The sequence below is a fragment of the Saccharomyces cerevisiae genome, chromosome XI, assembly GCF_000146045.2.
Source record: "Saccharomyces cerevisiae S288C chromosome XI, complete sequence".
Classification (NCBI taxonomy): domain Eukaryota; kingdom Fungi; phylum Ascomycota; class Saccharomycetes; order Saccharomycetales; family Saccharomycetaceae; genus Saccharomyces; species Saccharomyces cerevisiae.
The window spans coordinates 411,616-431,789 of record NC_001143.9 but is presented as its reverse complement, the minus strand read 5'-3'; the positions used below and the strand labels follow the sequence as shown (position 1 = coordinate 431,789).

Below are 20,174 nucleotides of genomic sequence, written 5' to 3'. Positions count from 1 at the left end.
TACTCGACGAGTACGAAGGGCAGTCCACTGAAAGCTCTACGCTCTCTCCGTTGCCAATTGGGCTGAGAATGGAAACACTGCGCGCTGAAGGGAAACCCGATTATGGAAAAATGCACGCAGCTGCAAGCAGCAATCTCTCGTAAACCGCTCTTTTCCGGGCGGAAAGTTAGGCCGACACCTGTTTGAAGCTTCATAAAATGCAAAATCGAAAAAAAATTGATAACGGACACTCAAAATTTGATATTTCACACATATTATGTATGTGATGTCAAGATGTAAAAATAGTGTATGGGTGTATTTGCGCTGTCAATTATTTTACTCAGAGTATAGTTACATTCTGGCAAGAATTTGCTGGTTTTGTCTTTTTTTACTTCACAACTAATGCTGGATTTTTTTATTTAAACCTAATTTCTTCAGTGAACTCCAATGTGTATTCATGTTTGATTTTAAAAGCTTCAATTTTAAAAGCTTCAATTTTAAATATCCGATGACTGTTAATCGCAGCTGCTAGTGAGATGACTGACAAAAGGTTCAGTAGAAACATAAAATATATAACAAATGTGTTGAGAATGATAGTATGATACAGTGGTATCATATTTCGTTCCTATTTGAGGTACCAGTAGTTCTTATCAAGAAGATTCAATGAGAAAGGTAACTGAATGATGATATAATTTGCGATCTAGGGCTAATCACTTGGAACACCGCCATGTTCTATATGGGTGATTAGCGAAGTGCGAAAAATTTTTTATCTGATATTTTCCTTGAACAATATTTCTAATAACACTTGCGTTGTTGCAACTGGCAGATTAACCATGTTGCTCAATATTCCTTCCTTGTATATGGGAGAACATCTTGAGGCAATGTTTAGAATTTAAAAATGTGTGCTCCCTTAAACTACGCTACTCAGAAAGGATCTTCGTGTGTACGGTAACTGACCAATGAATATTGTGCGGTAAGTATCTTATGTTTCTTGTTGCTGAATGTACGGTTCATGCAGTAAATTAGCTACTCTAGTTTTCTTGTTATTGCAAGAAGCCGCGCATTGCTACATGCAGAAAAAAAAAGAGGAAATAATATAAGGTATATCATTAAGAAGGATACTGGAAGAACTCAACAAGGAGAGAACGGTAGAAAGGTAATATATAATCATCATAGCGATGTCAAATTCTAGGTATTCTCAGACCGAATCAAACGTATGTAAATCACCGGCAACACGCATAGGTGTTTAGAATGGGACCTAGCTTGCTATATGGATGTTATAAGCTACTAACTATTGCTTCTGTACACCGGATGAGCAGATGTATCATCCCTTCATGTACATGTACTTTAAACAGAATGATAGGAAACTAGAGGGGTTAGCCAATAAATTAGCTACATTCAGAAACATAAACCAAGAGATTGGAGACCGAGCGGTCTCTGACAGTTCTGTCATAAACCAAATGACAGATTCATTGGGATCGATGTTTACCGATATCAAAAATTCGTCCTCAAGGTTAACCCGATCATTAAAGGCTGGTAATAGCATATGGAGAATGGTGGGTTTGGCGTTATTAATATTCTTCATTCTATATACCCTGTTTAAGTTATTTTAGTGAGCCAATCAAGCCAAAAATAAATAATGTACATAGATGTATTCAATTTAAGAAATAGGAAGAGAATGGAATAAGGCAGGCATGAAATTTCATTTGCCTTCTGCCGCATTCTTACCCAATCTATAACTGCCAATCGCACTACCCCAGTTAATTTTGGATCTCGTGACTGGTAATCTTCTTCTTAAGGCCTTAAACTGTTTTTCGTTCAAGTCGAAAAATGAAAGATCTAGATCATTTTCGAAATTCGTCTCAATATCCCTTATTGTGCAAACAACGTCATCAACGTTAGATTGATTGATATCCTTCCCAGATTGGAAACTAACGTTACCGTCTTCGTAATAGTGGACTTGCGTAGAGATTTGACCGGATAACTCCCTGGTCTCCAAATCGTAGATGTAGCTTGATCTCCAATGGCCGTTCCAGAAATTGTTTGGATTATATTTGGTGCTAACAATAATAATAGAAATTTTACTTATTTCCTCAGGGACTGGGTAAACAGCAAAACTGACATCACCTGGAAAGCTCTGAAGAAGATATTCGTGCAATTTATCGTGCAGTTCTTTCAATTGCCCTTTCTCTATCTTTGCATGCGTGAACTCATATGGTTCAATGTCAAGGCCCTTGCGCTCTAAATGGTTAACTGAAAATATTACGGAATTTACGGGATCAAAAAACTTTGCTCCTTCCTTGTTGTATTTGGAAATAATTACAGAGTTCCCGTTGACTTCTATAGGGATGCAATTCTGCACGTTGTAATTCTCAATAGCATCCAAAATAGTATTTTTGGAGTTTTCACTTGTGATCTTGATTAGATCGTCGTATACTTCCCTTAATTCTCCTGGAGGGCTGTCATTGATGATCTTGTTGATGACCTCTTCGAATTTACTACTAGACATTTTCTGTCGCTCTTATGATCCGTTGGATTAACGGTCTGAATAGTACCTTACAGTTGCTAACACCTTCCTATACTCAAATCCAGTACTAGCCACTGTAAAATCAGTATTCCAATAGGAAGAAAAAGGGGATCATAACCCGGCTATCGTATCACATGATAGTCACGTGCAGTGATTATCACGTGATCCGAACTGTTGTGAAAAAACGCGACGCGAAAAAAAAAATGCTGGGCTTCAACAGGAAAAAGACCAGGAATGAAAAATAGTTGGAAAGGAAACAACTGTCTTTTCCGGTCATTCCAACAAAGTTGCTAGATCCGCGGAACCATTTTCGTCATTTTTTTTTTTTCACTCTTTTTTCTCATATCGGTGGGCATTGTACCTGATCATGCTAGACAAATAACGTGGGAGGAGGGAGAAAGTATTGGAATCTAGACAAAGATTTTTAAGTTATTTTTCTATTGTTTCCCTCCTTGGCTTGTTGCATCCCGTTTTGTTTTATTTACTTGCTTTTTTTTTTTCTTATTTATTTATTTATTTATTTATTGTTATTTGGCTATTGTATTCCGTGAACCCGTTTTTCTGCTACATCGGCTTTATAATCCGGACCTGATTTAAGTTAAAACTACAGTTTCTTGTTCGTTACCGTTTTTCTGTTCCATACAGATATTTTTGTCGGTTGATCGCTATTGTTTTTATTATTCATACCTCCGGTAAACATTTAGATAGACACAGTATCAATAAACAAGAGCTATGTCGACAATAAAGCCAAGCCCTTCAAACAACAATTTGAAAGTGAGGTCAAGACCAAGACGCAAGTCTTCCATAGGTAAGATCGACCTCGGGGACACTGTACCTAGTTTAGGTACTATGTTCGAGACAAAAGAATCTAAAACGGCTGCTAAAAGGCGTATGCAGAGATTATCTGAAGCCACCAAAAATGATAGCGACCTGGTCAAGAAAATCTGGTTTTCATTCCGAGAGATAAGTTACCGTCATGCCTGGATAGCTCCCTTGATGATTTTAATCGCGGTATATAGTGCCTATTTCACTTCTGGTAACACTACAAAGACAAATGTGTTACATAGATTTGTCGCTGTGTCATACCAAATAGGTGATACCAACGCATATGGTAAAGGTATTAACGATTTGTGCTTTGTATTTTACTATATGATTTTTTTCACATTCTTACGTGAATTCCTAATGGATGTTGTCATTAGACCGTTCGCTATTAGGTTACACGTCACTTCTAAGCACAGAATAAAAAGAATCATGGAACAAATGTACGCTATTTTCTACACCGGTGTTTCCGGTCCTTTCGGGATATATTGTATGTACCATTCGGATTTATGGTTTTTCAACACAAAGGCAATGTACAGAACATATCCAGATTTCACTAATCCCTTCTTATTCAAGGTATTCTATTTGGGTCAAGCTGCATTTTGGGCTCAACAAGCCTGCATTCTTGTATTGCAACTAGAAAAGCCAAGAAAAGATCATAACGAGTTGACTTTCCATCATATTGTTACTTTACTATTGATTTGGTCTTCCTACGTATTTCATTTCACTAAAATGGGACTGCCAATCTATATCACAATGGATGTTTCTGATTTTCTTTTGTCATTCTCCAAAACTCTAAATTATTTGGACTCTGGATTGGCTTTTTTTTCTTTTGCTATCTTTGTTGTTGCGTGGATTTATTTGCGTCATTACATAAATTTAAAGATCCTATGGTCCGTTTTAACGCAATTTCGCACGGAAGGTAACTATGTCTTGAATTTTGCCACTCAGCAATATAAATGTTGGATTTCCTTACCAATTGTCTTTGTATTGATAGGCGCTTTGCAATTAGTGAATCTTTATTGGCTGTTCCTTATTTTTAGAGTTCTTTACAGGATTCTATGGAGAGGTATTCTCAAGGATGACAGAAGTGATAGTGAATCAGACGAAGAAAGTGATGAAAGTTCCACTACTCCAACTGACAGTACTCCAACGAAAAAGGATATTTGAAGGAAAACGGTGTTTTTAAGTAGTATAACCATTACACATTAATTCTTTACACATTAATTCTTTTACGGTCCTGCTCTCACGTTCTTCCTTATTGGTTTATGTAAACAGGTATTTTTATAGTATTCTTTTCCAGACATACAGTGTTATCTTTTTTTCTTGCTTTCGTGCCGCTAAAGAGCTGTGAAGATCAAAAGTGATTTACGCTTAGTTAGCATGAATATAAATTCTCAGTTGAAAAGAAGCTATGTTACATTTATGAGCGTTGCTTTAGTATATCTATACAAAAAAAAGAAATTTTTATACAATGGTCTATTAAAAAAGGCTTCCAAATAATAGTTCAGCTTATTCCATGTTGATGTTAGTGCTTTCAACAGTGGAGCTATCGTTGTCATAGTAGGCCGACACCTTGACTTTGAATTCAGAAGCAGCGATACCGAATTGTTTCAGTATTAAAGCTTGACGAACATCTAATTTTTCTCCTTCAGTGCAAACTAAATATGGACTGTCAATGGTGATCTTACCAGCTTTGATTTTAGTTGGAATTTCAAATTTGTTTCTCATAGTTGGCTCTAAAGAATGAATCATTGGAACATCTTCCTCAGCTGGAATTTGACCACCACGTGAGTAGACAATGCCCTCAGGAATTGTAAATGTTAGTGGTGCTTTCGTGTTCGGTCTTGAATAGTCTGAACGAACGTATGACTTAAAGTATTCCTTGACAGTGTTGACATCCTCATCAGTGAACAATAAACCAGTGACACCGCTACAAAGCTTACTCAATTGATACAGATTTTCTTTGTATTCTTCTTCCCTCTTTTCTCCCAATGCTTTTTGTAAAACTTTCCTCTTACCCATAATTAACTTAGAGCCTGCCCAAGATGTTCTGATTTCTTGTAAAACTGGAGTTCTTACGTCGTCAAGATGTAGGACCCAGACGTATCTATAAGTATCTAAGGCTTCCCTCACTTCATCGAAAATTCTTTCTTTATTTTCTCTGCCCTTTTTATCGGTTTGTGCTAAAGTGACTAGCTTGGAACGTTTTGATCTTGGCATGATTCAACTATAATAAATCTTTTATGGACGATAGACAGTGATGTACGTATAGCAAAAGGAATCAGCTCTGCTTAGCCAAAGTACTACAAATATTTGCAACTTTTCAAAAGCTCATCGCATTTTTCTGGAAAAAAATTTTTTCTTTCACCTTCGCCGGGTAAAGTCCTAATGGTTGGGTTTTCTGAACTGAAATCAAATTGTGGGATCATAGCCAACAGTAGTTGGAAAGGGGAATAGCTTTGATCATACCCAGGGAAAGACCACTTTCTGGGATCGATACTTTCCTTTCTGTGTGCTTTATTAACAACAATATATCTCAGGTGTGAAAATTTTGGATAAACATTTAAAATAGAAGAGTAGCCAAGCATGTCTGAAAATAATTCGCACAACCTTGATGAACATGAGTCCCATAGCGAAAACAGTGATTATATGATGGATACGCAGGTAGAAGATGACTATGATGAGGATGGCCATGTACAGGGTGAGTACTCTTATTATCCTGATGAAGATGAAGATGAACATATGCTTTCTAGCGTCGGAAGTTTTGAGGCAGATGATGGTGAAGATGACGATAACGATTACCATCATGAAGATGATTCTGGACTTTTATATGGATATCATAGAACTCAGAATGGCAGTGACGAAGACAGAAATGAAGAAGAAGATGGACTTGAACGTTCTCACGATAATAATGAATTTGGCAGCAACCCCCTACATTTACCTGACATTTTGGAAACATTCGCACAAAGACTAGAACAAAGAAGACAAACAAGTGAAGGACTTGGGCAACACCCGGTTGGAAGAACACTACCCGAGATTTTATCGATGATTGGAGGAAGGATGGAGAGGAGCGCAGAGAGTTCGGCAAGGAATGAGCGGATTTCTAAATTGATAGAGAATACTGGGAATGCCTCCGAGGATCCTTATATTGCAATGGAGAGTTTAAAAGAACTTTCTGAAAACATATTAATGATGAATCAAATGGTTGTCGATAGAATTATACCGATGGAAACCTTAATAGGTAATATAGCTGCCATACTCTCTGATAAAATTTTACGGGAAGAATTAGAATTACAAATGCAAGCTTGTAGATGCATGTATAATCTTTTTGAGGTCTGCCCTGAATCTATTTCAATAGCTGTTGATGAACACGTTATACCAATTTTACAAGGAAAATTGGTAGAGATCAGTTACATTGACCTCGCAGAACAAGTTTTAGAAACGGTGGAATATATTTCTAGAGTACATGGGAGAGACATTTTAAAAACGGGCCAATTATCAATCTACGTCCAATTCTTCGATTTTTTAACTATACATGCGCAGAGGAAGGCTATCGCAATTGTTTCGAACGCCTGTAGCAGTATCCGAACGGATGACTTTAAGACCATTGTTGAAGTACTTCCAACGCTGAAGCCAATTTTCTCGAATGCGACAGACCAACCAATATTAACCAGGCTTGTAAATGCCATGTACGGTATTTGCGGGGCGTTGCATGGGGTTGACAAATTTGAGACTTTGTTTTCGTTGGATTTAATCGAAAGAATAGTTCAGCTAGTTTCTATTCAGGATACCCCCTTGGAGAATAAACTGAAATGTTTGGATATTTTAACCGTATTAGCGATGAGTAGTGATGTACTTTCAAGAGAACTGAGAGAGAAAACTGACATTGTCGACATGGCAACACGATCATTCCAGCATTATAGTAAAAGTCCTAACGCAGGGTTACATGAAACACTGATTTATGTCCCAAACAGTTTATTGATTAGCATTTCTAGATTTATAGTTGTATTGTTTCCTCCCGAGGATGAAAGAATACTGTCAGCGGATAAATATACCGGAAATAGCGACCGTGGCGTAATTTCTAACCAGGAAAAGTTTGATTCCCTAGTTCAATGTCTAATTCCAATTCTCGTTGAAATTTATACAAATGCTGCTGACTTTGACGTAAGAAGATACGTACTTATTGCTTTACTGAGGGTTGTATCATGCATAAATAATTCCACAGCAAAGGCAATCAATGATCAACTTATTAAGTTAATCGGATCTATCCTGGCCCAAAAAGAAACAGCGTCTAACGCTAATGGTACTTACTCATCAGAAGCTGGTACACTGTTGGTTGGTGGTCTCTCGTTGCTTGACTTAATTTGTAAAAAGTTTTCCGAACTGTTCTTTCCTTCCATCAAAAGAGAGGGCATTTTTGATTTGGTTAAGGATTTGTCTGTGGATTTCAATAACATTGATTTAAAGGAAGACGGGAATGAAAATATTTCACTTTCTGACGAAGAAGGGGATTTGCATAGCAGTATTGAGGAATGTGATGAGGGTGATGAAGAATATGATTACGAATTTACTGATATGGAAATTCCTGATTCAGTAAAACCAAAGAAAATTTCAATACACATTTTCAGAACTCTATCTCTAGCTTATATTAAAAACAAGGGTGTGAACCTAGTTAATAGAGTACTTTCTCAGATGAACGTTGAGCAAGAAGCAATAACAGAGGAGCTCCATCAAATCGAAGGCGTTGTTTCTATTTTAGAAAATCCTTCCACTCCGGACAAAACTGAAGAGGATTGGAAGGGAATTTGGTCTGTTTTAAAAAAATGTATTTTCCATGAAGATTTCGACGTGTCAGGTTTCGAATTTACTTCTACAGGGCTAGCTTCCTCCATAACTAAAAGAATTACATCCTCAACGGTATCCCATTTCATTCTTGCTAAATCATTTTTAGAGGTATTTGAGGATTGTATTGACAGATTTTTAGAAATCCTACAATCTGCTCTCACAAGGCTGGAGAATTTCTCTATAGTTGATTGCGGTTTACACGATGGTGGTGGTGTATCTTCACTGGCTAAAGAGATAAAAATTAAGTTGGTTTATGATGGCGATGCAAGCAAAGATAATATTGGTACTGATTTATCATCTACTATCGTTTCGGTCCATTGCATAGCTTCTTTTACCTCACTTAATGAGTTTTTGAGACACAGAATGGTAAGAATGCGTTTTTTGAATTCATTAATCCCAAACCTTACATCTTCCAGTACCGAAGCTGATAGGGAAGAAGAAGAAAATTGCTTGGATCATATGAGAAAAAAGAACTTTGACTTTTTTTATGATAATGAAAAAGTTGACATGGAGTCTACAGTATTTGGTGTGATATTTAATACATTCGTCAGGCGAAATCGTGACTTAAAAACTTTATGGGATGATACACATACAATCAAATTTTGCAAAAGTTTAGAAGGTAACAATAGAGAGAGTGAGGCAGCCGAGGAAGCTAATGAGGGGAAAAAGTTAAGAGATTTTTATAAAAAAAGAGAATTCGCACAGGTTGATACTGGATCTTCAGCGGATATTCTGACATTGCTGGATTTTCTACATAGCTGCGGTGTTAAAAGCGACAGTTTTATCAACTCAAAACTAAGCGCTAAGCTCGCTAGACAACTAGATGAACCATTGGTAGTAGCAAGTGGAGCTTTGCCGGATTGGTCACTATTTTTGACCAGGAGATTCCCATTTTTGTTTCCGTTTGATACCAGGATGCTTTTCCTACAATGTACTTCATTTGGTTACGGAAGATTGATTCAACTTTGGAAGAATAAGAGTAAAGGCTCGAAAGATTTAAGGAATGACGAAGCTTTACAACAACTTGGGAGAATTACTAGGCGTAAGCTGCGGATTTCAAGAAAAACAATATTCGCTACCGGTCTCAAGATTTTATCCAAGTACGGAAGTAGCCCTGACGTACTGGAAATTGAATATCAAGAAGAAGCAGGAACAGGTTTAGGACCGACTTTGGAATTTTACTCCGTAGTTTCCAAGTATTTTGCAAGAAAGTCGTTAAATATGTGGCGTTGTAACTCTTATAGTTACAGAAGCGAAATGGATGTTGATACTACTGACGATTATATTACCACTTTATTGTTCCCAGAGCCCCTCAACCCGTTTTCCAATAATGAAAAAGTTATTGAACTTTTTGGATATTTGGGGACATTTGTTGCCAGATCGTTGCTTGATAATAGAATTCTTGACTTTAGATTTAGCAAAGTCTTTTTTGAGTTATTGCACAGAATGTCTACGCCCAATGTGACGACAGTGCCGAGCGACGTTGAAACCTGTCTGTTAATGATCGAATTGGTAGATCCGTTACTCGCAAAATCCCTTAAATACATAGTAGCGAATAAGGATGACAATATGACCCTAGAATCGTTGTCCTTGACATTTACCGTTCCTGGAAATGATGACATTGAGTTGATTCCGGGGGGTTGTAATAAATCCTTGAACTCTTCTAATGTTGAAGAATATATCCATGGCGTTATCGACCAAATATTAGGTAAGGGCATTGAAAAACAGTTAAAAGCATTTATTGAAGGTTTTTCAAAGGTGTTTTCCTATGAGAGGATGCTAATACTTTTTCCGGATGAATTAGTGGATATTTTCGGACGAGTTGAGGAAGACTGGTCTATGGCAACTTTATACACAAACTTGAACGCTGAACATGGCTATACAATGGATTCTTCAATCATTCATGATTTTATATCAATAATATCCGCGTTTGGTAAGCATGAAAGAAGATTATTTTTGCAATTTTTAACGGGATCTCCCAAGCTTCCAATTGGGGGATTTAAAAGTTTGAACCCAAAGTTTACAGTTGTGTTAAAGCATGCTGAAGATGGCCTAACAGCAGACGAATATCTACCAAGTGTAATGACATGTGCTAATTATTTGAAATTGCCGAAGTATACTAGCAAAGATATTATGCGGTCTCGTCTTTGTCAAGCCATTGAAGAGGGTGCAGGAGCTTTTCTACTTTCCTAAATTTTAGTTACTTTTTCTATTTAAGTTTTATATGACTTCAAAATTATTTCTTAAGATACAAAAAATGGATGGAATCAGACTAAATTTCTTCGGATTATCCGTACTTTTCTCATTTTTTTGTTTCAACTGGCGATTCCATATTTGTTTATCCATTGCATACAACGAAGGCTTACGGTTATACAGTCTAAAGCTAAAAAAGATAGTAATATGTCGACAGCACAGAAAGCTAAGATATTGCAACTCATCGATTCCTGCTGCCAAAATGCAAAAAGCACACAACTGAAATCTTTATCATTTGTTATTGGAGCAGTAAATGGCACGACGAAAGAAGCTAAAAGAACCTACATTCAAGAACAGTGTGAATTTTTGGAGAAGTTACGACAACAAAAGATAAGAGAGGGAAGAATTAACATATTGTCTATGGATGCTGGTGTTTCTAACTTTGCTTTCTCTAAGATGCAATTGCTCAATAATGATCCGCTCCCTAAAGTACTAGACTGGCAAAAGATAAATCTAGAGGAGAAATTTTTTCAAAACCTCAAAAAGTTAAGCTTGAATCCTGCTGAAACTTCTGAGCTTGTATTTAACCTTACGGAGTATTTATTTGAATCTATGCCGATACCAGATATGTTTACAATTGAAAGGCAACGTACCAGAACTATGTCTTCGAGGCATATTTTAGACCCAATTTTAAAAGTGAATATTCTCGAACAGATTCTTTTCTCTAACTTGGAAAATAAAATGAAGTATACGAATAAAATACCGAATACGTCCAAGTTGAGGTATATGGTATGTTCGTCCGATCCACATCGGATGACTTCATATTGGTGCATTCCAAGAGAAGAGACACCGACCAGTTCAAAAAAGTTAAAATCTAACAAACATAGCAAAGATTCTCGAATAAAGCTAGTGAAAAAAATACTTTCAACCTCAATACTAGAAGGTAATTCAACTAGTTCTACAAAACTGGTCGAGTTCATAGGAGTTTGGAATAATAGGATAAGAAATGCCCTTACCAAAAAAAAAAGTTTCAAGCTATGTGATATACTAGAGATCCAAGATAATTCGGGGGTGAGAAAAGATGACGATTTGGCAGATTCATTCCTCCATTGTTTGTCTTGGATGGAGTGGTTAAAAAATTATGAAAGTATTACTGAACTCTTGAATTCAAAAACACTGGTTAAAACACAGTTCGGACAGGTGTTTGAATTTTGTGAAAATAAGGTACAAAAGCTGAAATTTTTGCAGAACACTTACAACAATGACTAAGAAATTGTGCGGTGATCGCAAACTTGAAATAACATGTAATCTCTATGTATAATTTATATAATGATTAACAAGATAGAGGTCGACACGTCAGAATCAATAGTCCAATTCCACAGCCGGAGTTAAATGCCTCTTTTTTGACGCGGTCAACGTTAAGTTTGCAGTAGCGCTTTCGGCAGTCGGTGCAGAGCTTTCAGGCTTAAAATCCTCGAAAATTTGTCTTCTTATGTTATCTTCATCGCCTAGTGCCTTGTATTCAAGAGATTCGCCAAGCTCTTTGGAAGCTAAATCCCACGTACTAGGCTTGGGCTTACCGGTTTTTGTATATGTCCTTTGCAAAAGTAACCAAAAATAGTGCTTCTTTTGCTCCAATATCCTACGCTCATTTTGGAGTTTCTGTTGTATCTTTTCGTTTCTTTGCTTTATCAAACCATCAACAATCAAACTGATGTCTTCTTTATCCACCTTGTCAAATTTCCGGTCATTTTCCAGAACTTTTTCTATGTTTTGCTTGGTGATCTCGTCGCTATCGGCATCATTCCATTCAAAATTTTGATCTATCAACGTCTGTTGGGCTATTGATCTTTGTGCAAAGATGTACATCCTTTGTTCATCAACAAAATCTAAAAATAAATCAAGGCAGGACGAGCCATTCCTTCCAAGCATATGTAAAAAGCGCGGATCAGACTTTATATGAGGATAAATATCTGACCATCTAGTATTTGCTTTGATTTTGATTGGCACTTCTCTTAATAAGCTTTTAAAGTTATCTCTAGCAATACGGTCTCTGGTATAATTGCGCAGTCGGAGCTCATTTAGTTTGTTTTGAAGATCGTTTTCAATCGTATTTACTATTTTCAGATACTCGTTTAAAACATCTTCGTGGGTTAAGACTTTGAAGTGCCGGTTCGCCATATATCTCTTACTCTTATCAAAAACATAGTGATTTAAAAGCTGCTGCCAGGTTATGAAAGTTTCAGAGGATGATGTTGTTATAATACCGTTTAAATACTCTCTTAGTTCTTTTAGGGCCTGTGTTTTCAATTTTTTTTTTGATTCTTTCTGAGTGTCGATGAGGGTATCTATATAATCTTGAAAGGTCTGTCTCTTTGTCTTTTCATTGACCACGGAGTGTTTGTATATTGGTTCGTCGGCAATTAGTCTCTTTGCGGTAGGCCAACGGGTGTAATATTTTATATGAGAATTGTTTTGCAACATTTTCTGAAAGGCTTCTTTGAATTTGCTTGTTTCATTGTGTTCCTTAAGAAGTTGATCGGCTGATCTATTGGAAAGATATTTCTCAAACATTTCTTTCTTCCATAAGGGGTCATCATCGACCATCCAATACCTTGGATCTCTGGTCCCCAGTTCTGAAATAATTCTACTGAATGACCAAGTAGAGTCTACTTGATTTTCCTTCAGCATGGTAATAAATTCCTTCTCTGCTTCTTCTTTAGTCCTTCTCCTGACATTAAGCAGTTTAGAGTTATTAGCATATTGGCTTTCCTCCTCGTTTATAGTTCGTCCCGGCTCTTGTTTTTCTCCAGCCGTAAGGGCTATTCTATTTCCATTAACCTGTGCATGGGATACTGTATCATGTTTTTGTTCTGCGATGGGTTCTACTTTCTTCTCGAAGGCCGGAATAGTCCAGCTGGTTTCTCTTGTTGTTGGATTATAATAGTATACTTTGCCGTCTGCCGTCTTGGCCGCCTTCCAGCCATTTTCTCGAAGAAGTAGCTCCTCCTGAGAAATTAGTTCCTTGGGCTTCTCCCACGTAGATTTCTTTGTCAAAGTATTGTAATAATATATCCTTCCACTTGCATCTTTAGCTTCCTTCCAAATAGACATAGTTTCACGTCTCCCACCTCCGGCAATGCTTGTCTAGTGGTCGATCTGGCTTCAGACCTTGTTATCCTGATAGGTAGGCACGCTATTGCGATGTCATCAACTGCCAGATTTCCAAGTACATTATTATTGTCGATAATTTCATATCGTTTACCACGTCGCCCCTTTTGTATAGCAAAATACAATTATAGAACAAAAAAAGCCTGTAAAGCCAAGCAAATAGAGGCTTTCGGAACAACTCGGTGTCACTTTGACAAAAGATAAAAGAGGAAGCAACTGATAGTAGGAAATGTCACAATCATTACGTCCGTATCTAACGGCTGTTCGTTATTCCCTGGAAGCTGCGTTGACTTTGAGCAATTTCTCTTCGCAGGAAGTGGAGAGGCACAACAGACCGGAAGTTGAAGTCCCTAACACTAGCGCCGAATTGTTGCTCCAACCGATGCATATATCTCGTAATGAAAATGAACAAGTATTGATTGAGCCCAGTGTAAACTCGGTGCGTATGAGTTTAATGGTGAAACAGGCAGATGAAATTGAGCAGATTTTAGTTCACAAGTTTACTAGATTTTTGGAACAGCGTGCTGAAGCATTCTACATTCTGAGACGTGTACCAATACCTGGCTACAGTATTTCTTTTCTAATAACTAATAAGCATACTGAATCAATGAAAACTGGGAAATTGGTTGATTTTATTATTGAATTCATGGAGGACGTGGATAAGGAAATCAGTGAAATTAAACTGTTTTTGAATGCCAGAGCAAGATTTGTTGCGGAAGCATATCTTGATGAATTTGTCTATTAGATTCCTAATATAGGAAAGGGAATCTTTCTCCGTCAGGGCCCTATTGACGGAAAACTTTACGATCTGTACTGACTGTGTTAGTTTGCGTACTCAATTGAACTATTTCGAGACTATTTAGTTAGATACAATAACATGTGTATGTGAATTAATTATAAACGTACTTTTAAATTGCAGTTACTTTGTATAATTATGGTGATTTTTTTAGTACTTAAATTATATTCATAAAAAGGGATTAAAATGTTTCTCCCGACACCTAAAATTAAACTTCAATCTGTCAATTCTAACACAAAACGTTTTCATTTTACGTAAACAAATGAAGATTGAAGATTCTAAAGCATTTATTATTACTGCCGCACTAGTATACGACCAAACTAAAATTATATGATAATAGTGCACCAACATATAGTAAACAGCTTTTACCTATGCACGACTTGCATGAGGATTTCAATATTATATCACTGTAGACGAAATATGAAAAATTTCAGCAATAAAGCTCATCGCAAAGAATAGTTCGGTTATATTCTTGATTGGATATTATTTCTCTAATCTATGCGGTACTACTTCATCTAACAGAACTAGAGGAGCACTTACATAATGAGTAATCATAGCGAAGCCTATGGATCTCGCGACCAGAGAAGGGAGAAGTACACCCAAGGGAAAGAGTTCGAAGACGGTACATTAGAAACACTAGAAAGTATAATCAGTGCAGTCGAAGATGAAACTCTCTCCAAAGATTACCAACCTCTAATAGTGTTCTTCCAAAGAGGATTTGGTGCTCAATTGGTACAGACTTGGTCATATTATGCTCAAGTAAATAACCATGGGAAATTCTCGAAAACTACCTCATTACTGACTAAAACCTTACGAGTTTTGTCATCTGATACTAGTACAGTGACTATTGGGAGCGGTCTAATTAGATTGATATTGACCGATTACACAAAAGTTCTCTATAGAGGGTTGAACAATATGCGTGCGCAATTAACTAATCCAATTCTTCGTCTACTCAAACAAATAGTCAATTTCAACAATGGGCAACATATAGAGGAATTAGTTTCATATTTCGATTTTTCATTACCTATTTTACCAAGACTGTTGGTACCAAGCAAGTCTGAGTTAGCCAATGGGAATTCATCTGCTGATTCATCCAAACATGACTCATTAAGATTTACATTTATCAAGTTTTGGTTGACATTGATCTCAAATGCTTCCCCATTCGTGAGAAAAGAACTTTTGACAGAAAACTTTAAGATTATGAGCAACCTATTTAAATTCATGAATAAGGCTGATTCTGACAAGTTATCTGAGCACATACTATCGGTATTCATAAACGACATTTTAAAGGAGAAATCCTTCAAGAGAACTACTAAAACCAAAATTTTAAATGAACTAGCGGCTTCAAAGATTCATCACTTTTATTATTCATCAAACAAGAATTTGGTTAAGAAGGCAAATGAGTTTTTCTTAACTTTTGGAGCTTCCCGTGACTTTAGCGTAGCATTTCCTGATAATTGCGTTTGGTTCAAAAATTCAGTTGCTGATGGAGCTTCTCATGGAGCTCCGATAACCGTCAACCAAGTGGAATTTCAAATTCATAATAAACTTTTGTTCAACACTTTACGCCTTTTCAAACCTTGGGAAGATACGCTGCAATTAGGTACGTTGATCAAAATATTGGAGAACGTTCCCGAACTTGTTGCTCCTTACAGCATCTTTTTAACGACGAATGGTAACTATGACCCTAAGATGACTTCGTATTGGTTTGGTATAACGTTACTGATTAACAAGATTATTAATCTTAAGATACCGCAATTTATGGAGAAAGTTGATAGCAATATTCCACCTGCCACTTCATTAGTTATAGAAAACATTCTGCCATCTTTGCTCACCAAATCCTCGTTGGTTAAATCCCTACAATTTGAAACACCCATCATAAGACAATTAGCCTGTCAATCAATAGTTCTAGCGTTAAAAAAATTAGAAAAAGTTTCCACATTTTATGATCAAAAAGGCTGGAGAAATGAAAAAACTATTTTACTCAACGAGTTTCATACTAGAATTCCTGATTTACCAATCTTCGTATCTACTTTGAGCAATTCTTTGGCTTCCAATAAGGATAATAGAATTTTACCTCTGTCCATATCCATCATATTCAACTACTATAGTAAAATGTTCCCCAACCTCTTCTCAATTAACCTACCATCATCAAATATTTACACAGATATCATGCAAAAATCCAAGATTTCTGGCATAGAATTTGCTATTCTGGACAACTACTTACAATTTCAAGAATTTAACTCTACTCAAACCAGGTGGTGGAATCCAAGTTCTGGTGGAAATTCTTTATTCACCCTACTATTAAAGCTAGCATCCTCCAAAAATGCTTCTAACGTGATAACTACAAGAATATCCAACTTGCTCGATGAGCTGACGAGAACAAACGTTATCTTCAACATATCTTTAATTTCACCAGTGATGGCTTTAGTGAATAGTCTTCAAGGGCTTTCCCTTCAAGTTTCTGAAATTGACAACATGGAACAAGTCTGGAAGTGGTTTGACGAAACTATATCTCGTGTCGTAAAAACACCATACAAGTACGTCGATATGGCAAAAGAGTATAACTACATTTCTCCCTTCATAATGTGCCTTTCAGAGCAATGGAAATACGTTGACAAGAGTGGAAACCCAGAGTTTTTAATTAAATGGCTTATACTTTTTCTTAGAAACATGATTTTCATTGGTGAAGACCATATAGGCATAGATAAACTTGTTAAAAATGTCTTTCCTGAGGTCTCTGATCATGATGTTAATATATACTTGAAACTTGACTCATTTGAAGAAAACATAAAGAAAACTAATAGCTCTAATTCTTTAATTTCTTCAATGAAGAGCTCATCTTTTTTCCAGTATATTTCGGCGCTTCCATCTAAAAATCTAATGAATATTTCTAGATTACCAGTGAACAAATTAGATGCGGCAGGAATCCTTTTTAGAGTTCAGTTATTGGTAGAAGACGATTCTGTTGTATATGACAATTGGTTCGAAGCAACTGCCTGTGAGTTAACTGGCAAGATTGCTAGCTACATGGTAACAGACACAGAATTCCCAATTATCAAAGTTTTGGAAAGGTATATAAATTTCGCTTTACCAAAACTGGCCATTGAAAAAAGAAATGCTCTACTCATGAAAAAATCAAGGTTCATGTGCAATTTAATCGGTGCAGTATGCTTTGAAACAGGCCATCAATTAGTGGAATTCCGAGAAATAATTCAAAAAGTCGTGTTTAGTGGTGAAAATGTCGAAGAGTATGCCAACTATAATGAGTTGTATCAGAAAGAAGATGTAAATGCTTTCTTAACAAGTGTTAGTGAGTATTTAAGTACTTCAGCTTTAACTTCGCTACTCATGTGTAGCACCAAACTAGAGTCCACAAGAAACATTCTCCAAAAATTATTCAACGAAGGAAAAACTATAAAAATATCCCTTGTAAAGAATATACTGAACAAAGCTGCAAATGAAGATCCTGCTTCAATTAAGGAAGTAAACATCTCTTTGGCTAAATTTTTTGAAGAAAACAAAGTTTGTGTTGATGCTTCATCTGATCCTATGGGTAAGCTATCCCTTTCAGAAACTACTTCTCTGATAAATAGTTTTGTGTCTAGTGATTTGAATTATCTAGTACTGAAAGCTTTTTACAGATGGGAACATTTTTCTTTCCCATCTTTCATACCAAGTATCTGGAGGATCAAGGATTCACCTTTACTAAGTATTGTAACAACGGCTGCTTTGTTCAAGCACATGCAGGATAAAGATTTTAGCGCATTTGCGCATGAAACCATTTCCAAGTATGGTAATGAAATTGCGAAAAGTACTTACACTACCTCGAAAAGTGAGATTTTTGACGAAATATTAAATATGATTACCACTTATATTGATTTCTATGACGAAACGAAACGAAATGAAATTTTGAAATGTGTTTTATCACAGAGCGACCATAAATATCATGCTGCTACAGTAAGATACATAGCTGCACACAATAATTTTACTTATCCAGGGGTAGAAACATGGTTACATAAAACTCTTCTTTACCTTACAAAGTACCTTTCAGAAAGAAAAGTTATCTCCAATTCTTTTTTTGAGTTACTAAGAGCGATGGCTGAGCTCTTAAAACTTGAAGAGGTACCAAATAAGTTGAATGTCAAAATCATTAATTCTCAATTAGAGGCTATTCTAGGCAGTGAGTGGATCAAACAAATTAAGGTTCTTGAATACGTTATTGTATTAATTTTTTGTGTGAGCAAAAAGTCAATTCAATCGCAAAGAATGGTTCAACTTTTATTAAGCAATGACAGTTACTCATCAATAATGATTAAAGACAATGATGAAGATTCATCGTATCGAAAGTTCTTAAGCACAATGATATTATTCTCTTTATTCAGCATCGACCCGGTCGTAAATTCGACGCCAATAGTTCAAGAGAAATTATTGACTTTTTACTCCGGTACTATTTCCAGTAACGACAAGTTGATACTGAAAATTCTAGAAACTATCGAATCTCACACCGCTACTTCATGGACAAACATGATTTTTTCTTGGGAATTTATCAAAGACGAAGAGGAAGAAATCTTGGAAGCCATTGGAGACACGAGGCTGATTACCAAAGAAAGGGAGGGGTTGATACTAACACTACAAAAAAACATGATCAAAAAGTCCATTGACAGATACGTATTGGAAAGGCCTCAAGTCCCTGAATTATATACCGATTCTAATACAAACAATTATGATGCTACTACAAGGTGTGACCTAGTCAAAAAGTACTACGATGATACCGAACGATCTGGTGTTGATATGTACGATCCATTATTTTTACTGCTATTAATAATCCATAACAAAGAGCTGGTAAAAATGGTCAAAGATGACGAGGGCAATGTAACATACAGATATGAATTTGAAAATTTCCTTGATTGCAAAATATTTCAGTTTATTATTTGCTCATTAAGCGATTGTCATACCGTTGCCAATATAAGTTACGAACATTTATCAAATTTAGCTTCTTCTTTGGAGAAGAAAACTGCCCAGATGAATCTTGAAAAGCAAATAACTAGCAAGGATAATGAAAGAAAAGAATCTGATAGCGATTTAATCAAATATAATAGCATTTACCAAGTGTTGATTAAAAGGATTTTATACCAGAGACAACAAAATCAAGATCCTATCAATCCGTTAATTTGGTTTTCTATCTCTAGAATTGTTGATCTATTGGGAAGTCCAACTGCGCCCTTACATGAGAAGGCATACCGCTGGGTATTATCAAATTCTACCATACGTAGTTGGGACATCCCTATGGTATCTGATGTGATGATGTCCTACAATAAGAGACAACAAGATGACAATAAGAAAGAAATTGATATGGAAATATACTATGGAGAATTGAGTTGGGTTTTAACAACCATTTGTAAGGGAATTAAAACGGATGAAGATTACAAGATGTTAGAGAAGAAAGGTGTATTTGAATGGTTGTTAAACTTGATCAATATGCCATACTTGAAAGAAAGATTACGCGAACTAATCTATTTTATTTTTTACAAAGTCCAAAGGGTAGCAGATGATGGTGGTTTGAATTTAATTAGCAGAAACGGTATTGTGTCGTTTTTCGAGGTTTTGAACAATAACATCAAATCTAGACTACCACAGGACGATATACTGAACAACATTGGTACTTTACGGAACGAAAACAGAGGTACATTAAATACTACTTTGAGGTTAGCCCAAGAACAAAACGGAATTGAAAAACTACTATTAGGCTACAACGAGCTTGTCAAATCACAAAAAAGGCTAATATTATGGACAGAAGGTGATAGCGACAATGTTGTCAAGAGGCTACGTAAATGAGCT

The 20,174-nt window shown here is 36.2% G+C and overlaps 9 protein-coding genes and 1 non-coding gene across 10 annotated transcripts, besides 1 other annotated feature; 7 read left to right on the top strand and 3 right to left on the bottom strand.

Annotated features, from left to right (window-relative positions):
* Positions 1-651: 651 nt before the first annotated feature.
* SNR87 lies at positions 652-760 on the top strand. Its single transcript, NR_132202.1, has one exon. It is a non-coding gene; the product is annotated as an SNR87 (small nucleolar RNA).
* A 397-nt stretch (positions 761-1,157) lies between these two features.
* Positions 1,158-1,592, top strand: SFT1 (Sft1p; the record flags this gene model as incomplete). The annotated part of the gene is made up of 2 exons (NM_001180028.3): positions 1,158-1,193; positions 1,335-1,592. The coding sequence occupies 2 exons, from the start codon at positions 1,158-1,160 to the stop codon at positions 1,590-1,592; spliced, it is 294 nt and encodes a 97-aa protein (NP_012919.3).
* Positions 1,593-1,681: 89 nt separating this feature from the next.
* On the bottom strand, positions 1,682-2,488 carry CAP1 (Cap1p; the record flags this gene model as incomplete). The annotated part of the gene is made up of 1 exon (NM_001179573.1): positions 1,682-2,488. One exon carries the CDS (start codon positions 2,486-2,488, stop codon positions 1,682-1,684), a length of 807 nt encoding a protein of 268 aa, NP_012918.1.
* Positions 2,489-3,238: 750 nt separating this feature from the next.
* Positions 3,239-4,495, top strand: LAC1 (sphingosine N-acyltransferase LAC1; the record flags this gene model as incomplete). Its single annotated transcript, NM_001179574.3, has 1 exon — positions 3,239-4,495. One exon carries the CDS (start codon positions 3,239-3,241, stop codon positions 4,493-4,495), a length of 1,257 nt encoding a protein of 418 aa, NP_012917.3.
* Positions 4,496-4,837: 342 nt separating this feature from the next.
* Positions 4,838-5,548, bottom strand: MRT4 (ribosome assembly factor MRT4; the record flags this gene model as incomplete). The annotated part of the gene is made up of 1 exon (NM_001179575.1): positions 4,838-5,548. One exon carries the CDS (start codon positions 5,546-5,548, stop codon positions 4,838-4,840), a length of 711 nt encoding a protein of 236 aa, NP_012916.1.
* A 366-nt stretch (positions 5,549-5,914) lies between these two features.
* On the top strand, positions 5,915-10,366 carry UFD4 (putative ubiquitin-protein ligase UFD4; the record flags this gene model as incomplete). Its single annotated transcript, NM_001179576.3, has 1 exon — positions 5,915-10,366. One exon carries the CDS (start codon positions 5,915-5,917, stop codon positions 10,364-10,366), a length of 4,452 nt encoding a protein of 1,483 aa, NP_012915.3.
* A 207-nt stretch (positions 10,367-10,573) lies between these two features.
* CCE1 (cruciform cutting endonuclease) lies at positions 10,574-11,635 on the top strand (the record flags this gene model as incomplete). The annotated part of the gene is made up of 1 exon (NM_001179577.1): positions 10,574-11,635. The coding sequence occupies one exon, from the start codon at positions 10,574-10,576 to the stop codon at positions 11,633-11,635; it is 1,062 nt and encodes a 353-aa protein (NP_012914.1).
* Positions 11,636-11,728: 93 nt separating this feature from the next.
* Positions 11,729-13,480, bottom strand: PRP40 (snoRNA-splicing protein PRP40; the record flags this gene model as incomplete). The annotated part of the gene is made up of 1 exon (NM_001179578.3): positions 11,729-13,480. The coding sequence occupies one exon, from the start codon at positions 13,478-13,480 to the stop codon at positions 11,729-11,731; it is 1,752 nt and encodes a 583-aa protein (NP_012913.3).
* Positions 13,481-13,766: 286 nt separating this feature from the next.
* Positions 13,767-14,282, top strand: ARC19 (Arc19p; the record flags this gene model as incomplete). The annotated part of the gene is made up of 1 exon (NM_001179579.1): positions 13,767-14,282. One exon carries the CDS (start codon positions 13,767-13,769, stop codon positions 14,280-14,282), a length of 516 nt encoding a protein of 171 aa, NP_012912.1.
* A 90-nt stretch (positions 14,283-14,372) lies between these two features.
* Positions 14,373-14,605: an origin of replication (ARS1113; Autonomously Replicating Sequence).
* Positions 14,606-14,876: 271 nt separating this feature from the next.
* Positions 14,877-20,171, top strand: URB1 (Urb1p; the record flags this gene model as incomplete). The annotated part of the gene is made up of 1 exon (NM_001179580.3): positions 14,877-20,171. The coding sequence occupies one exon, from the start codon at positions 14,877-14,879 to the stop codon at positions 20,169-20,171; it is 5,295 nt and encodes a 1,764-aa protein (NP_012911.3).
* Between the last annotated feature and the right edge of the window lie 3 nt (positions 20,172-20,174).